Here is a 21,121-nt window from a genome sequence, read left to right as displayed (position 1 = left end):
AAATTAGCAGACCTCTGTTAATAACAATGTTAAATATAAATGACCTCACATCACCATTAAAGAGATTAGCTTAGTCTATTTAAAAAACAAGATCCAACTATCTATTCTTTTTCTGGGTATATAGCTGATGGGTTGTAAGAAATCATTTTACAGAGATGTTTCCACATGCATGTTTTTTGCTGAACTATTCACAACAACAAAGATACAGAAGCAGTCTAGGTATCCATCAATGAATGAATGGATCAACAAAATGTAGTTTTATAAACAATGGAATTTTATTGAACTATAAAGAATTAAATTACACCATTTTGGGGAAAATGAATGAAACTGAAGATCAGTATGTTAAGAAAAATAAACCAGACAAATATGAAATTTTTAATCATATATAATAATAATATTATATTCACACACATGAAACATGAAAGTAGAGATGAAAAGGGACACATGCAAAGTGTGATAAGGGAGGTAATCAAATTCAAGAGGTAACATTTGTATCAAGAATGCAGAAAAAAGAATGTAGGAAGAAGAAGGCACGAACAAGAATTGGAAGGCAGTCAAGAGAAGGCTGTGGGGAGTAAATAAGAAAGTACAATGATGTATGTATATGAAAATATCACAATGAAATCCATTCCCTTATATGCTAACCAAAAAATTATAATAAAAATTAAAGGCTATTCAAAAAACAGACAAGACAAAAATAGTAATTTTATAAAACTAACTATTGCTTTATAAAAATTCATTTTAATGATACCCAATATTTGAAAATAGTAAGCTTCAAAATTTCCAGTGGGAAAGATTTATATTAATAATGATGCAACAACAGGGATTTTTTTGGAATGGCAGTGTTTGTTCTGCATTAATGATAGGATTCAATTCATTTCATTGGTATATTTTGCTTATAAAAACTTAGGTTCAACTAAGTCTTAGCAAAATGAAAACTGCATGTATTGTGTGATTCTTCTGGAATCTGTTGATTTAAATGTATTGAATGAAGTTGTCTGAAGTTACATATGAAACAATCAACCTAGCCAGAGAATGACACAGCTGATTTTAATAAACAGATAAATGAGACTATTTCCCAATTAGTGCCAGTAAACACAAATATGCATCACATCACAAACAGACATTTAGGCAAAGAGATTTCATTTTGAGCCTTTAAACTCAAGTTTGTTAAATATGCAGAGCACAATCCTGTTTATGGTGTTTGCATTGTAGTTTCCATGGTAATTTTGAGAAGGTCATCTGAAATGATTTTTTTTTCAAGGTGAGAAAAAGGAAATCTTATAGATATTTTAAGTTATAATATTGTTAATTTCCATAATTTATGTTAATATGAAAAGCCATCCCTCTGTAATACAATTGGAGAAGTAGTGTATGTTTTCTAAATAAAGTTAGGGCCATATTCTGATGTAGACTTGTCACTGTATAGATAACTTGTACATGTCCACTAATTTTTAATGTATTTTGCTTTTCTCGGGTGAAGATGAGATGATTGTCCCCATTACTGAGGAACAGATGTGAAACCCCTTCTGTTGATTATCACTTTCTGTGAAAAGAAGTCTTTTTCTCAGAAGGTCCACAGATGTTCTTGGCATAAAGAACTCCAGTAGACAGATTATTTTGAGTGAAGTAGCCATGTTTCTTTAAGACACTCAGTATCTCTTTGAAATGGCATGGCTAACCTGACAGAGTATAAAGGTTATTCTAGAGAATTATCTCATCACATTGTGTTGGAGCATCCAAACATTCAAGAGAGATAGTCTGAAGATTCTCGTTCCTCTGATGAATTTCCAAAGTACTATCCTTACATCGCACACATGACTGGATGACCAAACTGCCATGTTCTGAAAACCGATCACGAAATTCCGAAGTCATAAAATAATACACAACCGGATCAAGGCAACAATTCAGATTTGCAAGACACAGGGAAATGATGTGGAAACACAGAGTGCTCTTAATAAAGGAGCAGTTCGAGAAGACATGTTGCTTCACCATCATAAAGAATGGGAAGTTGAGATGGTAAGGAGTGAAGCATACTATGAATACCACTGCACACATTAGGACCATCCTCAAAGCCTTTTTCCTCTCTTTAATATTCTGAGGTGGATCTTGGAATTCCTGTAAAGATTTTCTTGTTTTCCATGTGCAATATGTAATAATTACAACAGGCAATACAAACCCTCCAAGTTCAGCGGCAGTTACCATGCCAATGGAGGAAGCCATACTAATGTCATGAAGCCCTAAATCAGCAAAGCAGGATTCACTGTTGTTGGCTAAGCCAGCACTTCTCAGGATAGGAAGTGGCAAACAGGCAGTCCCCACGATGACCCAGATGGCAGCACTGATGCCCACGTCGTACCTACGCTTCCAGTTTCTGGCTCTGAATGGCTTCAGGAGAAAGAAGCACCGCTGAAGGCTGATGCATGTCAAGAAAAAAATGCTGGCATACATGTTGAGATATTTCAGATAGAAGCAGAGCAGGCAAAGGGCCCTCTGGAATGGCCAGTGACGGTTGATGTAATAGTAAATCCGGAGAGGTAAGGACAGGACGTGAGCGAGATCCGCCACTGAGAGGTTGATCATGAAAATGATGGCCTTACTCTTCTTGCTGATGAAGCGGCACAGAACCCACAGGGCTGCACTGTTAGCCAGGAGACCAGGGATGAATATTAAGATATAGGTGGTTGCATACAGAGAGTACTGAAATGTCAAACAAGTAGCATTGCAATTACTCACAGCAGTGCTGGTACTATTGCTGCCCATCTTGAATATCTCAGTATGTTCATCAAGGTGAGCTATAGAGTTACAACTCCTGCCCAAGGATATAGGTGGTTGCCAAGAGGACTTGCTGAAACAGCATTTGTAGATCAGTGCACTTTACTCTCATACTGTTTGTGCTGTTAATTACCATCTTGTGCATTTATGTTCCTTTGCATGGTGGTTTCTGTGGAAAATAGAATAAAGATAGAGTCAGAGGCAGGTCAGCACATGTGAATATGCATATTAGTTGTATTCCTACCAGAGATATTTAAATGTGATCTTTCATAAATTTGAAAGCTCTCATCTATGTCAAATTAAAATAGTGTAGCAATTTGCCAAGAGATAAATAGCAGCGAGGAAGATATTTTCAAGAATGTAAAAGATCACTGTTTTGACAATAACTTCAGTCAGGTTTTTTACTTTGACAGAGAATCATCGAAGTTGCAAAGGTAAACAACAGCCAAGATCTCAAGGCCCCAGACAAATATTCCATCGCCCTTATGAAATTTCATGTTTCATTTGTATACCTGTTTCTGCCCAAAGTTTGAGATTTTGCCAAGTTATTGTCATCAACTATGGGATAATGAACTCTTTATTCATTTTCAATAGCTACTTTATAAATTATTAGATGGTTGTTAAGGTGAGCTATGAACTCTTGTTAACGGCACATACATTAGGAGGCTAAGCAAGGGCTGGCAGCTCACCAGGCTTTAGGAAGGATAAGGTCTTAAGAAAAACAGGGCTCCCTTCTTCAAAATTTGACTGAAAGGAAGGTTTGTTTTGCTAACATCATGTTAACACCTTTTAAAACTCTTGCCACAAAAGTTCGGTGTTCATTAACAATACCATGGCAGCTTCAGACACTCATATATATTGAAACTATTTTTTTCACCATTTCAGTCAACTACCAGAACATGTGAAGCTCTAGAGGGTATCCTGTCATGAATGAAGCAAATGGGGGCTGCTCGCCTTTAGCTCTGAAACCCAGTGAAAATTATTCATGTAAATGGTTGTATTTCTAGTGGTCATAAATTTTGGAGATGTTTTTCATTTATTTAGTGACTTAATCTCAACTTAGTTATTCTTGTCAAAGACAAAATAGTCTACTCCCTATTAGACATAAAAGATCTTCAAATATCTGAAGATAATGATCATGTCTTCTCTCAAATCTTCCTTATCCAGATTCAACATTCATTTCCTAATATGACATGGTCCTTGTTCTTGGTTTTGTTTTATGTTATGACTTTATTGCTTTTGGCCAAAAGCCACCATAGTACAGCTTATTTCACCCTTGAAACAAACGTTTAACTAATAAGTGTTTGATGATTTTTTAGGAAATATGTTTTATATAGCTGATTTTAAACACAAAAGGGTAAATAACATTTTAGTGCTTCATTGTACTTTTTAATACTTGAAAGGGCAGCTAGTTTGCTACACATTTTATAAAGTTAAAGGAAAAATGAGACAGCATTAATGGCAATAAGTACTCAAGTGCAAAAGTGAAATGCATATGTTACAATGCCTCTTTAATTAGTTTGCAAAGTATTATGGTGTCTAGGACCATGTGTACAAACCTAGACACAGTCAATTAAAAATTATAAGGATGTGATCAATCCAGACAAAGCCCATGCAGTGCCAAAATCTACTTGATGTCTCTGCAGTGAGTACATGTAACACTCTGATAAACTCTATTTACTGTGCTGAAGTCAAAACCTACTTGATGTCTCTGTAGTGACTACACGTAACTCTTGGAGAAACTCTATTTACTGAGCTTAAAGTTCAGTGCAGTCAAACAACCAGGTCACTCAGGCAAACAGCTACTCTGATTTTTTTTCTCTGAGTTAAATATGCTGCTGAATCAGGCAATTGGTCCAGTAAAATGTAAATAGAGACAACACTATCACCTTTTTATAATTTCCTTGAACTAATTGAAATAATTGATATTGTGTTTTTTTATATTCAAGCTAAATTCTTTTAAATACTTGCAAACACAAACAAGGTGGAGGATTGAAATACAATCAGACAATTAGTGCTTATGATCATCTTTGGTTTAATTATAAAAATGAATAACAATTACTAAATACCCATTTTGGCCAGATTCTATAATAAATACTGTGTGTGCACTTTATCAGTCTCTGACATCAATGCTATGAAACAATAAGATAGAGTGACTGTTTTGTCAGATGAACAAACTGAGCCTTCCAAAAGGCAAGGCTCAATTCTACAAATTACAGAAGTAATTTTCCTGGCTTCACAGTATCCATAATTCTGATCATTCTCTTTAGTGAGCATCATATAATATTTCTGGCAAGATGAAGTCACTTTCCTTTCCAAGTGGTTTTGCTGTGGGAAATAGAAATCTCCCACATGCCAACTACTCATTCTCTTATTACATCTTCTCCTCCCAAATAAAAGTCAAGTAAAGTGTCTTGACTATTTGAAGGGTCTGTTGACTGTTTGTTGGGTAGATAATTTTATGAAGGACAAATGAATCTGAGAGACAGAAAGTCTCTGTGAGAGGAAGGGAATGAGTGGGAGTGAAGGAGTGTCTGGGGATTAGGATTTAGCTGTGATGTTTGACTTGACCACCAGGTGTCATAAGTACACCAATGTTCAAATAGGTTGACTCATGAAAGGAATATGTTTGAAACCCCATTAATAAAAAAATTAAAGATCAGTAGGCATCCTGTGAACTTCAGAAACAGAATCCTTTCAAGAGTATTTTAGAAAGCTTGGTTTATTATTGTTATAAGCTTGCACACTTCATAATCATTTTCTAAAGATTGCTTGGCTTCTAGATGTATTGTAGATTCCTAAATTATAGAGTTGTTAAAGGCCATCTAGATAAGAATCAATCACTTTTCAAAAGAGGAAAACAATTCCAGAAGAGGGAAACCTAAAAGTTACAAATTCACACAGAAAGTTAGTGCTAATGGCTGAACTGGGGTCTCTTGCTTCTCACCACAGAATAATATCAACTTTTCCAGGAACTTTGTAGATGGAAAGCACATTTTTGTAATTATACAATAACACAAATGTTAAGAAATGAACCAATGCCAGATTTAGACCACTAACCTTGACAGTGAACTGTTACAAAAAGAGGGATTGCTTCCTTCCAATTTTTCCAGAGCAAATACACTATGTTTAAAGGAATAATTCTAGTCCCTGGGGATAAGATTGTGTAAGAAGTCTTCTTAGAAAACTTAGTTATGTTGCTCTTAATCTTTCATTATTTCTACACATAAGGAAATGAGTACCATTAGAAAACAGATAAGCAAAGACAAAACAAATTTTTATTAATATAAAACATTCAGTTTGAGACTCTCGATACTGTCTGGTTTTACACACAGAGAGAGACATTTATATCCACAAGAGTTTCCAGACATAACATTTTAATTCATAACTTTCCAGGTAATTTTTCTATGTATAATGATTTATAAATGAGTTCATAGTTAGCCATTTTAATTGAATTTGACTTGTATATACATATACTTCTATAAACGTAGTTTTAATTACTTAATCACAATTAGGATAAAATTCCATGTCAATAACATCTAAATGATAAATTTAATGGATGTTTACATTTTAATTAGAATTATCTAATATATTTTATTTAATTAATGGACATTGTAGTACAGTACCATTTTCTTTATTATTAGAAACAATGGGAAAGTCCAGAATGGTGGTACCTGCCTACAATCCCAACATCGGGAGGCTCAGGCAGGAGGATCAGGAGTTAAAGTTCATCATCCTTTACATAAATATGTCAAAGTCACCCAGGGGCTATGTAAGATCTTTTCTGGAAAAAAAACATTAAAAGTTATGGTAAACGTTATTGCATACTCATCTTTATATATTTGAACAACTGGTTCCTTAAATTTTAAGTTGAATTGCTAGGCATCGAATCAGTAATTCAAATTATCCAAGAAGGCTTCCCATATGAAATTCCAAAGTTCATGTTCTTTAATGTAACATTACAGTGTCAAGTATGTTAGTATTGCAAATAGATCAAATTCTGTCTATCTGGTAGAAGAAGTATGATGTAGCTAACTATGACTCAATCAAATGGCATGTGAGAAATTGTGCAAGCATATGTTGAGCATATCTGTATACATTGTTAAATACTAAATCAAGCTGAATAACATATCCTTCACCTCATCTAGTTACAATTTTCATGAGAACATTTAAAATTTCCTGCTGGTAATTCTTCAGTATTCTAAGTATTATTTGTTGTTTTGTGATGGTGCACAGTAGATCTCCAGAATGTGTGACTCATTGCTTAGCACCCAGCTAAAGAATCAGCTGTAGTTAGAAAACTATGACAGTTATCTCAACATCATAATAAAAAAGAATCTTGAAAGTTCCACTTTTAATAGGCTTGAAACCACAAATCCAAATACTTTAACACATAGTTCTCAAAGTTAAACATGCCACAGAATGATCTAGAGTGAAGTTCTACCCAGAATTTTTCATTCAGTAAATCTGGGATGGAGACCAATAATAAGCATTTCTAATAATTATCCCATGTGATCACTGTTTGAAAAATCACTACCCTAACCAACTTCCAATACAAGCCAGAGTTGTTTTATCTGAGAAAAAAAAGTATTTTTTTCTTCACAAATATTATGAATCACTTTTTTTTTCTTTTCCACATTGGATATGAGGAAATTTTTTGACAAGTGCTTGGTCTAATTTCCAACATTTTGTAGTATAATCTGGCGTGTTTATCTATACTCAATTATCTTTCCCCTCTCACCATTCTGGAGAGAAATGCTTAAAAAACATTTAAGGGATATTTTGCTCAGTGGTTAAGAGCATTTGTTATTGCAAAGGGCCTGGGTTCCATCCCGCTTGGAGGTCTCACTATAACCTCGGGCACTAGGCACACATGTGGTACACAGACATACACTCAGATAAAATAATCATACACATAAAATAATAAGAAATAAATCTAAAAAAATGAAAAACAAGTAAAAGCTTCATCATGTTTAGGGTTTTAAAAATACAGTCAGGCTCTCTATTTAAATAGTAACTCTTCCATAAATGGGAAACAATGTCACTTATCTGAATTAGTTATTATTATCCATAACTAATATCTTTGAGAAAAGCTCAATGAACTTATTTCTGAAATGTCTTATACAACTAGTTCCACACAAAAGTTATTTTTAATGTTCAGAGTCACCACCATGCTGTGGCCTAAGCACTTGTATAAACAATGTTTTCCAAAATTCAAACCACGCTAAGACAAAACATGCGTTATAGGAAAACAAATTACGTTGTCTTAAACTTCCTAGTCCTCCTCCAGTGTCAGAAACTTCAAAACAGGAGGTTCAATAAAAGTCAAAGGATACAGTGGTCTTAAAAAGACTTTCTTTGGTTTCAGAATGTAACTAGTAAAAACATTTTTCTCATTTGTGGCTGATTTTTGTTTTAACAGTAAAATCTATTTCTGATTTTACCACCACCCCCCTCCCCCAGAATTTGGAAAAACTCATAAACTTTGTCCCAAAACCACCTATTTCAAATTCTTTTTTATCTGGTGCCAATGTAAGTTAAATTCCGTTTTCTGGCTTTGTTTGTTTTTCTTCCTGACAGTCAATATACTATAGTAGTACAACTACAGACTATTTTCAGACAGACCTGAGTTTGAAAGCAAGTATCTGTGCTTATGAGCTGTTTTTCTTGATTTATCTTATCTACAGTCTCGTAAATTATACAATGTGCACCATTGTTTATATGTTCAAAGAAGGAAGCTAATTTTCACAGTGTTTGCATCTGGTATACAGTAATGTCACAATGCATGCTGCTTTTCTTCTCATTTGTTTTGTGAAATTCTTCTGAGTCATGAGAGAAGACAAAATATAAATACATTTCAAAGCCCAGCTTAAGTTTCTTGTACCTCAGGAAACTACTCCTGACTTCTTAAGCCCTTGTTAACTTCAATTTTCTTTGGATTTTTGATGTATCTGCCAACTTACAACTTCATGGATACCATATTTCATGACAATTAAATTTACTAAGAATTTCTAATGTACCTTATATCATTTAATCCTCATGACATCTCAATATTTGATACCTGGAAGCAGGTATGTAATTTTATATTATTTGGGGAATTGATTTTGAGTTCTAACCTCCTTAACAAGCATATTATCTTAGTATTTTTGAAACATAGCTCCTAGTCCCTTAAAAGGGGGTATTTGCATGATGCTATATGATCACACTGACATATATTCAACCCACACGACACATGATACCTTGAACATGTTTACCGACTAGCCTCATACATAATCACCAAATCATAATATTTCTGTTTTCCTGGATTTTAAAATATATAGTCACTTCTTTTATCCTGCTTCACTCAGCCCTATTCTGATACAGGTGGCCATCATCTCCATCTCTCGCTTAGCTTCTAAGTAGTCTGTTTACTTCCAATGAAGCTCTTTGAAAGTAAGCTGACATTGATCTGAAGTGGAGTTCTTCAAGGTAAAGCATTATTTGCAATTCAAGTGTAAACAACTAAGAAAATCACTCAAAAGTAAAAGCAAAAAGAACAAAAATAAATAAATTCAAATGTTCATATAGGAAATGTTTATGTAACACAAATGAAAAGGAAATGGAGTATTAAATAAAAATGTCACAATACTATAAAACATTGAGAGAATGAGTATTCAAAAAGCCTATTAACACCTAATCTTATTTTAAATTAAATAAAGGCAAATTAGACATATTGGGGGATAGTTATACATTGGTAAAATGGAATAAGACAAATAACTATATTCAACTATATGTTGCCTATTGCCTACAAAGAACAACTGAAATGTATCTTCAGTATGCACAAGACTGTGGATTTCATCTCAGCACCAAAATGTTGAAACAAATCCACTATTTTGCTGGGCAGGGCATATGGGTAATGATGGGTGAGCTAAGACAAAATGTTTGCTTGAGCTCAATAATTCAAGGCCAGGCTGGGAAAAATAGCAAGAGGAGAGATGAAATAAAAGAAGAAAATTTTGGAATTTAACAAATAGAAACAAATTTACAAACAAACTCTTAAGTAACACATTCGTCAAAATACCACAAGAAAAATATAAAAATGTTTTAATTTGTTCTTAGAGGGGACGTTTTAGATTAAAGGATATATTAAAAGTGACAGCATTTTGAAATCTATGACCTAACCTTCTACAGTATGGAAGCATCAATGGAAAAACATCACTAAATCAGAATCTATCAATATAAAAGACTAAAATAAAGCATGAATAAACAAAAAGGAATGAAAAATAATAGAAAAAAATCAACAAAACCCAAATTGGCTCCTTGAAGGCATAAACAAAACTTGCAAGCCTTTAACTTGACTAGCAAAAAATATTAGGAAAAAAACCCACAATAATAACAAGGTTGAAAGAGAATACATTATTACTGGCAGAATTAATGATTATAATAATATTAACAACAGTATAACCAAAGTTTACATAGCTAAATTTACATATTTACACAAAACAGTCAAAATATATATTTAATGTTTCTTTTTAAGAAATGAATGAACTTAGGAATAAAGGAAACAAAATTAATGATCAATAAACACATCACAATGAAAAGTGTAAGCTCCAATGGCTTCACTATGACTCTTAAAGCTTTTAAAGAAGAAATAACACTGAAGACTTAATATTGTTAAAACAGCAGTGCAGCCAAATTGTTGTACACATTAATTGCAATTCCTGACAAAATCATATCTACCTTAATTACAGATATTGGCAAAATGATGCAAAAAATGCAAAGAGCTTATGATTGATAATAGAAAAAAGGTAGAAGAGGCACACCTTGGCATTTCAAAACTCATTTTAAAATGACAGTAATCAAAGCAAGGTGGCTGGAGTATAATGATAGACATATAAAATAATGGAATATATTTTAAAGTTTAGAAATAGAACTTTTACGAATGTGGTCAAGAGATTTTCTAGAAGAGTGGCAATAAAATGTTAGGGAGAAGGAAGAATAATAAGTCAGTGATCATGGAACAACTGGATAGCAGGACAGACAAACATGAACTTGAACTTGATAGCCATGACTGTCTTGATCCTTTCCTTTATAAACTCAGTTATAAAGCTATGGCCCTATTTATTTAATCTATGGTCCTAGCTATTTAATCTCTGTCTATCTGTCTCTCTGTCTCTCTGTCTGTCTCTCTGTCTCTCTGTCTCTCTCTCTCTCTCTCTCACACACACACACACACACACACACACACACATTCACTCCTATCTTATGAGCTCCTAAGATGATTCCATATCTTTTCAATTGTAGATAATACTGTAAAAAACATAAGCTGCCGTTATCTCTTTTAGAATAAAAGAGTGGTTTTCTTTATTGATATTTTCACACATGTACATAGTTTATTTGCTTATTATCTCCATTCTCTCTTTCATCTTCCAGCTCTTTCACATCTTTCTCTTCTTTCACCACTGGTCAGCTCTACCCCAAAACAATCCCCTTTCTTCCTTCAGATATACCTGTATATGTATGTATATACTTTCATATGTATGCATACACTTTCATATATATATATATATATATATTATATATATATATATATATATATATATATAGAGAGAGAGAGAGAGAGAGAGAGAGAGAGAGAGAGAGAGAATGCTAAGTGTTTTATTCATCAGAAGAAATATGATAGTCATACTTCTTAGTCTGGTTTATTTTGTCTAGAAGAATGACCTACAATTTTTTTAAATTTTCTTTCGGATGAAACCATTTTCTTCTTTGTGCTTGACTAATATCGCTATTATACATATACACTTCCGTTACCTATTCATCTATTGATGGACATCTTGACTGATTCCATATCTAGCTTATTGCGAATAGTAGTGAAATAAATATGGATATTCGGGCATCTTTTATTCCTCAGATACATACCTAAGTGATATTTCAAGAGCACATGGTAGTCATGTTTTTAGGTTTTTGAAGACCCTCCATACTGATTTTCATAACAGCTGGACTAATTTACTAATTGACATTTTAATCACCAGTACATATCGGTTCATCTCTCTCATGCATTATTGGTTACTTTCCTGTTTCTGAGATAAAATGCCATGACCAAGAACAAATTATAGAAGAAAAAGATTAGCTTACAATTCTGGAGTGCGAGTTCATAGGAGCAAGAGGAGACATGACAGCAGGCAACTGGAGCAGGAAGCTGAAAGATCATCTCTTCAACCCCCAACATGAACCAGAGAGTGCACTGGAAGTGCAACAAAGCTATAAACATCAAATCCCACACCACCCCCAATGACATATTTCCTCCAACAACAAGATTCCATAACTTCCACAAACAGCGCCACCAACTGGGGACCAAGTCTTCAAATAGCTGAGCCTACAGGGGCCAAAGTCTCATTCAAAGCACTATACACATAATACTAATTTTTTTTATTTAATGGTAGCTATTCTGAGTGCTTCACAACAGAATGGCAATGTAGTTTTGATTTATGTTTCTTTGCTGGCTAAAAATCTTGAGCATTTTTCATTTATTGCTTCCAGCACTAGGTGGTGGGTAGATCAGCTTATTTGGGGCAAGTAGGCAGAAGGGAAGTGGGCAGTGGCTCCACCTTCATGGGGATCATTAACACCAATATCCCCCTCTTGTCCTCACAATTTCTCCTCGTCTTTGCTCCTCACAAGAATGGAACCCTACGTTAGGCAAAGCTGTGTGTATAACAACTACTTGGAAACTGCTTATGCTGAAAATCACTGACTCCTCCCTTGTACCCACAGGTTATTTAAAACAGGATGAACCTGAAACCTTTGCCATAATTTCATGTCTATTTTTCTGCTTTACATTAGCTGATGGCAAGGAACTAGGTCATTGGCCTTATATCTATAAGGGCTGCGTAATTATACTTCTTGGCCCTGATTATTGTTCTGTTTAAACCTAAAGCTCATGTTAGTTCTGCATACATGAATTGGAGCCCTTGGACTCCTTTACCTATTCCTCTTCAGAGTGTGGTCATGTTGGATAATAACTTTTCTCTTTCTGCTTTTTGCCATCACTTATCTTTTTAATTGAACTATTGGAGTGTGTAACCAATCAAGCTAGCTTGTTGGGCTGCCAGAGCTCTGGCTTTCACCCTAAAAATCTCAGTACAGGGAGTGATTCCAGATGATCAGGCATGTCAAGGGATGTTAATGTCTGAAGACATTTCCATGATCTGACTAAATTGCATACTCACTTGACTTTAAGGGAAATCATTTAGATAGTCTGAGTAGGCAGCATTCAACAAATTGTAAACTGTAGGTGTAGAGGCTTCCATAAAGACACCTGCAGATAGTAGCTTCAGTCTGTCCACTTGATCCTGCTTCTTCTAACAGGACAGTCTGTCTGACTTAGGGATTTCTGTGTTGCCTAGTCAGCATCTATGATTGTCTAAGCAATTCTTTGCAACCTGTGTCTGGAGTTTTCTACAGTCATACCCAGCACCACAGACCCCACAAGCACTTATAAAATAATCACTCAGAAGCTCATATTAATTAAACTGCTCAGCCATTAGCTCAGGCCTACCACTGTCTAGCTCTTACACTTAAACTCAGCCCATTTTTATTAATCTATACCTTACCACGTGGCTCGTGGCTTACCGGTAACATATCTTGCTACGTATCGTGGCGGCTGGCAGCATCTTTGTGCCTCAGCTTTCCACTTCCCAGAATTTTCCTCTCTCTTTGTCCTGCCTATACTTCCTGCCTGGCTACTGGCCAATCAGCGATTAATTTATCAATCAATCATCCACAGTAGCAAACCTATCCCTTAATTTATGCCCACTACTAGTTCTGTTCCACAAACTGGATGTTTACTGATTCTAATATGAGTTATGGGAGCACTTTTTTTTTTTAAAAAAGTACCATCTTAAGGATGAATTTTGGAATTTCTCCTGGAATTTGATGTCCACTAATCTGATTAGAACTAAATGCATCAATGACTATTGTATATAGTGAAGAGGCCATGATAGCCCAAGGCATGATTTGGTAATAGAGTTACTCAAAATATTGCCATTGAAATTTTCTAATCAATCTTAAAGAAGATAAATTTGTAGAATACCTCTATTTATCATTTTAGAATTAAAATGTTCAAAATGTAAAATTATAATATAGAGTGAGATTGGCTGCTTACTCCTCAATATGCAAGAGGAAGTGGCAAAAGAAAATTCCAAGCCCAAGATTTCAAATTTGAAGCTGAAGCTTCATGTTGACAATCTACAAGCATTTTTATTTTCTACTAAAAAAAAACCTTATCATCTGTAGTCATAAGGCCAGTTTAGTTCAACCAAAACAAATGTCATCTTTTAATTGACTGAATTATAATACACATTAAGTTTCCAATTGCATAAATACTTTTCTTAAAGAGAAACATTGACTGGAAACACATAGATAATAAAAACTGGAATGGAAACATATCAGCAAATCCAAGTGAATCTGGCAATACTAAACATCTAAATTGCTCTGTGTTCTCTCTAGTCAAAACAGGCCTCTGAACTCTGCCTAGAGATTTTACTGTACCTTTGCCTAGGAATTTGTAACAGCATCCTGTGCGATAGTTGCCTCTGATTCTCTGCAAGACTCACTGCCATCAGTCTTCATGCTTCTAAACCAAGAACACCATTCTAGTCTTAGTAGGTGTTAACAGGTAAGACACAATGTATAAACCACAAGTTTTCTAGATTTGTGAAGTTTCTATTTGTATAGAATATGTTGAGACAACCCTATAAAGGTGGTAGGTGAGCTGCTGTTTGGAAGGCAGTATGTCCACATTTGGAGGAACTATTCAGGCTTTGCTATTTTCTGAATGTTTGCAGTCCCCTAAAATCTGCATGTTAGAACCTACTCATCAATATGATGACACTAAAGAGTGGGATTTGGGGGAAAGTGGTTAAGTGAAATCTTTATGAATGGAACTAGTGACTTTGTAAAACTGTCCTCAGAGACTTACCTTGCCTCCTCTACCAAGCAAAGATGTGGTGTCAACAGATGACAGTACTATACGTAAGGAGCTTTTTTTGAGACCCCTTACAGGTGAATCACAGTGCAAATTATTATAATTTTGAGGGGGAAAACTGTCAACCTTTTCAGGTAAATGCTGTTTTTTCAGATATACCTTTGGAGTTGTTTGTAGGCCTTTGTAGACACGCAACATGACATTTTTGCTGGACATCTTAAACTAGATATCTTGGACCTTTCAAGCCATAATTTTGTAAATCAAAGTCCACAGTCATGACTATTATGCATCAGGAATGCCTGTTGACCAAATAAGTAAATTCTAGTATGTTTTGCAAATGGTTCTGTATGATATGGAAACAGACAAAAGTGAGAACAGTCACTGTATATAATTTTGTGGCTTCCTTTTCTTTCTTTTAAATTTTGAGGCAGGTTTTCACTAAATAAATCAGACTAGTCTTGAACTTTCTCTGTAACTCAGGCAGACCTTAAACTCATAAACTTTTGACTAAGCCTGCCAAGCAGCTGTGATTATAAGCTTGCTCCACTTTACCCAGTTGTGACTTCCACTGCAATTGAGACAGCATGGTATTGTTGAACACTAGAAAATGGAGAAAGAAGATGAACAGGCATTCTTCCAAAATGGAGCTGTGAAACACACATACATTTACACATGGGTCGGGGGGAGATTGCCACCATTAGGGAAAGACAACTAAAACTACAATGAGTTACAATATTATACTTAATAGGATGTATAGAACAAAAACTATTTGCTACAGCGAATGCTAACAAAGAGTCAGAACAAGTGGGTCTCTCATACGTTAATTCTCTTAGGAAATGTACAACTGCTCTGCAAAGATGTTTGACAGATTTTAGCAAACTAACAACACACATACTGTAAAGCCTAGAAATTCTATCTCTAGGTAGATTCCAAAGAAAAATAAAACCATATCCATAAGAAACTTGTAAACAAATGCTCACTGCCATTTAGCTGTAATATTCTCCCCCAAAACAGAATGGAAGCAACTTAAATACTTTAGTGGATTTATAGATAAATAGATAAACAAGATTTTTTATATCCCTATGCTGGTATCATGATTAACAGTAAAAATGAACCAACTAGTGGTACAGGGAACAAACTATATAGGTTTCAAAGAAATTAGCTAAGTGAAAATGGCCCATCTATAAAGATTATATAATATTTCATTCTATTTGTATAGCGTACTCAAAACAAAACATAGATGTGGAAAGCAAATGAAAAGTTATCAAAGTGCTATAGACTAGGGTGAGTTCTGATGTAATGGTGTAGCACAAGAGGACTTATGTGATGATAAAGGATTTCCCAATTGATTGTGATGTTGTTTGAGAAAATGTATGTATATGATAAAATACACACATGAATACTTGCCAAAACTGATAAAATATAAATAAGCTTTGCAGTCTAGTTCATTGTATTATATCACTTTCAACTTCCTGATTTTGATAATGTAGGATCGTTTCTTAAGATCTTATCATTGGGGAAAGTTTGGTAAAGTGTACAAAAGGAATCTGTACTATTTTTTCAATTTCTTGTAAAACAAAAATATATTTGCAGGCTGGAGAGATGGCTCAGAGGTTAAGAGCACCGACTGCTCTTCCAGAAGTCCTGAGTTCGATTCCCAGCACCCACATGGTGGCTCACAACCACCTGTAATGAGATCTGGTGCCCTCTTCTGTATACATAATAAATAAATCTTTAAAAAAAAAGAATATCATTAAAAAAAATATATATTTGCAAATAAAAAGGCTTTCTTTTACATTTCTTGCTGAGATCCACTAAGGTCAACTGGCTGGAAACTAATAAAAGAGGGTTTATCTCAGATGTTTCCTATCTAATATATTTGGAGGAAATCTTTGCATCTCCACCCATGCTGTTGAATGTGAAGAGTGTGATCCAAAATTAAGAAATGATTTTCTGATTAGCTTGCAAAAACTTCAGAAGCATCTCAGAAAAACCATCGGGTAATTTGGCAGCCATTGAACTGAGTCTTCCTTCAGACCCAGTTCTCAAGTGAGAAATTCTGGACGTTTTACATTAAGTCAAGCCCAACCCTGGGTTCTCTGACCTGCCCACAGAAATGCCTCAGCATCCCTTCAGTCCAAAGTCAGCACACAGAAGCCATCCAGAAAAAGAACTCGTGCACACTGCTGGTAGGAATGTAAATCAGTACAGTCACTTTTGAAAACAGAATTCAGTTTCCTCACAAAGCTCTAAGTAGAAGTATATGACCCAGTAATTGCAATCTGGAATATATATGCAAATAACTTAGATCAGTATGTTGCAAAAAGATATCAACACTTTTATGCTAATTCATGATTATTCACAAATAGTCAAGATATGAAAGCAGGAAGTCTATAAATAGATGAATAAAAAAATGTGGCATATATACACAAGGAAATACTGCATAGCATTGAAAAGTATGCTACATGTAACAAAATGGGTATAACTGAAAAACAATATGCTAAGTGAAATACACCAAGTTAAGAAAATGCTATATAATCTTATATGTGAAATTTAAAATATTGATTTATGGAAACAGAAGATAGAATAATGGCTGCCAGAGACTAGGGAGAGGATAGAGAAAGGTAAAATAGTAATTAAAGTATACAAGGTTAGCCAGGCTTGGTTATGCATACCTTTGATCCCAGCACTCAGGAGATAGAGGCAGACAGATCTCAGAGTTTGAGGCCAGCCTAGTCTACAGAGCAAGTTCCAAGACAACCAGGGCCACACAGAGAAACCCTATCTTAAAATACAAAAAAAAAGGTATAAAGCTAAACAAGAAGGAATGTTATAGTAATGAACTTCATTATGGGACAATAATAGTAAATAACAAATGTATATGACAAAATTTCTAGAAGAACTCATCTTTAACATTTTTACTGCAGAAAGATAATCTGTGATCAAAAGATCATGCTGTAGTTCATAAACAAACACTGGTATTGGCTGATTAAAAACAAGTTTATGAGGAAAATAAATGATTGAAAAGATAAGGAAATTAGCAAAGTATACCACATATCTGCAATGAAGTTAAAAATGCAAAATTAAAATTTCCAAACCCAGAAAAGAAAATTTTACTCAAGTATTGACAATGTTCCCTTTCGTAGCTATATTCCAAGATTATTTAGGTATGGTGCATATGTATTTCAACTACACTCTTGGTTAGTAAGTAGGCAGGATGTACAGAACCAGAAAACTTCTCTTTATACTGTGCTGTAATCTCTCCCCCCACCCTTTGTCTCCCTTACCTCCTTTTCAATTACTTAGTACATTTCCAAGTGTTGAACTTCCTGGTTTGTGAAAATCTACCAGCTGACCGAAAAATTCAGCCTATAAACTCATTAGCTAATTTTTCACTAGCTTAACCTTTTACCATGATTAGCATCACTTGTGTTTCACAAGAACGGAGAAGAGAGACCATAAATAACCCCTAGATTAGATTATTCATAATAACATTTCTGGTTAGAGGCAGACAGAAACACTTGCTGGACAAAGAGAAACACCCAGTAAGAGTGGTGTTGTTTTTTTCTTTCCCAGCCTCAGAATACTGTACCTAGGCAGTTGCCAATTTGTAAGTCTAACTTCAATGGTATATTATAATTTTATACCACTAGAACTTTCAGACAAGTATTATTTTTCCAATCTTGAGCAATAAGTTTGACCAAGTGGAAAATGTCTTATGCTCTAGTGAATAATTTCTTTCTCAGCCTTCTAGGACACACACATTCACAGTTGCAAAAAGTAAGACATCAGCACAGAGTCAGCCAATAGAAACCTCTCCCTTCCCCTAGGGTTCTACAATTCAGCAAGCATCTAGTCCCTACTAAGCTCCAACTTTGTGTTAAACTTGTGTTGCTGGGGACACATAGATGATTATTTTCCTTCTTCCCTCATCTAGTTTCAGAAGCTGGTTGAATAACTGATCTCTCTTCCCATTAAACTTCCTGGGTGTAGTGGGAGAAGGGGAAACTGACTGGTAGAGAAAACTCCACCCAGAACTTTTTAAGTCTACTGAGGACATCTTTTGTCATAATCCCACCAAAACTGTTTCTAAGGAGGGTCTGTCCATGGAGTACTGCTGATTTCAGCCTTCTGGAGGTTCCCAGAGCAGTGCAGCTGCTTAGCCTGTCTGGATTTCATATACTGGTCCAAGTATCAGTCACTTTGGAACAACTTTGCTATAGGAAAAAAGCCCCACCCATACTTGTGGTTAGAGAGATTAGGCAGAGCTCTCTCAATAGCAGACAGTATGGTGCCACTTGGCAACCATAATATACACATAGTGCCATCCTGTGAGTCATGCTCATGTAGTTTACAGCTGTTAGTTTCATTTTGTTACTGGAAAAAAACTAGTAGTACAATAAAGCATTTATTCTAAATTTTTACAGAAAAAAATAAACCTTCATTTGGGGATTTTTTTTAAAAAGGGAGAATTTACTGTTTCCAACACTTCATTCTGGGGAAATTAAATCTGTACAAAATACACTGATTTGCTCACCACAGGAGAAGGAAGGTGTTGGTGTAAATGGGTTTCATTTATATTTTCCTAATAAATAGGTTTCACTTATATTTTACTACAGCTTATAGTCTCATCTAGAGTTATATGTAATTTTACATATTGTGAATAATTTTACATATCAAAGAATCAAATTCCACATGTGAAATTAGCAGACTTTAAAAAGAACATGTTAAAAAAAACCACAGAAGGAATTCCTTCTAAAAAAGACAGCAAAATGCTTGGAACGTCTTCTGAAAGTGCTTCCCATGTTCTCAAATTAAAAATACATCCAAAGAAATGTTCATCGTAAGCTGAGAATCAGCCCCATTGAGACTCGACAGCTGTGCTAGCTTCTAGGGCTTGATGAAAATCCTTTTGTGCTATTTGAAGCCATCACATCCCCCCGGAAAATGCATGCATGGAAAATGTCCCAATTCAAGAAAACATGTCAAGTCTCATCTTATGAAAAGATTAAGGCACTTAGATGCATTTACTATTTGAATGCTGCTTTAATTTGGTTGACACAAACCATGAGTTTAAAATTGTAAGTTTATTTTCTCCCCTTGGCTCACACTAACAAAAATGCATTTAATGAACCACAATCTCAATTTTAACATAGAATTGTTAGGAGCAATGTTTAACACAAGTCTGGACCCCTGGTTTTTGTCAGTGGCATGTTAAATTGTAGAGAAAGGAGCTTTCTATCTAGACAGCCACATTTCCTCTCCGAAAGCATGCAGCAGTTTCAGCGAACATTTTAACCACTTAAACTTATAAATAGATATTACCTCACTGAAGTCTCCATTCTTCATAACAATATATCCCCCCAAAGGTAAGATATAGCAGACTCAGAATTAAGTTTTCAATGGAAGCAGCAGAAATTCCCACTGTCGTTTTCAATTCACAGAAGCTTTTTAGTTCTATTTTTGAATGTATGAAGAGAAAGCCAAGAACCTTACCCTTTCTACCCAGATATCCTGTAGTGAACTGCAGGCTTGTACAGCTAGAAGAGGAAGTAACGTAGTTTATTCAGCAAAACAGGAAAAAAAGCAAAATCGTTTACCTCTAATGGGAGGTAGAACTGTTCGTCAGCATCACTCAGTTGTTGGGGAAGCATTCGCCTCAGAGAATATTGTGGGCAAAGTAAATTCAAATTTTGGCTTTGATAAATTCAGAGTTTCCATGATTTGTACACTTCTTCAATCAGGAACAGAGTATCTGACTTTAATTTGCCACGTATTACCATGGTTTTCTCTGTCTTTTCTGAACATTTAAAGTGTGTGCTATGCAAAAACCCAGCTTAACCATTAGAATTTTATTTTACTATTGAAAAATCAATTGCTATGTAATTAAAATCCTAATCACTTTTCTACAGAAATCAATAAGTATCAAATTATATTTTGATCCCCCATTCTCTTTCCATTGTATTTCATTCCTTACCATAGCTTCTTTCTGCAGCAATCTTCTGGCATCTACTTCTTAGGGAAATCCATTTCTAATACTCACAAAGCTACTAGGTAGCTAGCTACTCCACAGTCTGCTAAAACTATAGAAGATACTATGCTTCCAGATATCATTACATCCCATGTCTACAATGGCTAATGTTTCCATATAAAGACATAAAAGGTCATGTGACTTTGCTATGGTACTTTGACAGAGAATGTGTCAAGAATGCACTGAGCTTCCTGCTTTGCACACGCCCATCTTATTCTATCATCATCTTTCTCCTTCCTTTTTTTCCTTTTTCTATGTGTATGCATGCTTATATCTGAGTCACATATAACTTTAAGGCTGGCCATATGAGGTCAATATTTCCAAATTAGATTGTAGCTCTGTTTTGC

The 21,121-nt window shown here is 34.9% G+C and overlaps 1 protein-coding gene across 1 annotated transcript; it reads right to left on the bottom strand.

Moving 5' to 3' along the window:
- Positions 1-318: 318 nt before the first annotated feature.
- On the bottom strand, positions 319-20,203 carry LOC128115230 (putative P2Y purinoceptor 10). The gene is made up of 2 exons (XM_052745707.1): positions 20,069-20,203; positions 319-2,944 (listed from the first exon to the last, which is right to left on the bottom strand). The coding sequence occupies exon 2, from the start codon at positions 2,761-2,763 to the stop codon at positions 1,705-1,707; it is 1,059 nt and encodes a 352-aa protein (XP_052601667.1). The 5' UTR covers positions 2,764-2,944; positions 20,069-20,203; the 3' UTR covers positions 319-1,704.
- Between the last annotated feature and the right edge of the window lie 918 nt (positions 20,204-21,121).

The sequence above is a fragment of the Peromyscus californicus genome, unplaced genomic scaffold (assembly GCF_007827085.1).
Source record: "Peromyscus californicus insignis strain IS unplaced genomic scaffold, ASM782708v3 Scaffold_10__1_contigs__length_136768540, whole genome shotgun sequence".
Classification (NCBI taxonomy): Eukaryota; Metazoa; Chordata; class Mammalia; order Rodentia; family Cricetidae; genus Peromyscus; species Peromyscus californicus.
This window is presented reverse-complemented; position numbering and strand designations above follow the sequence as displayed.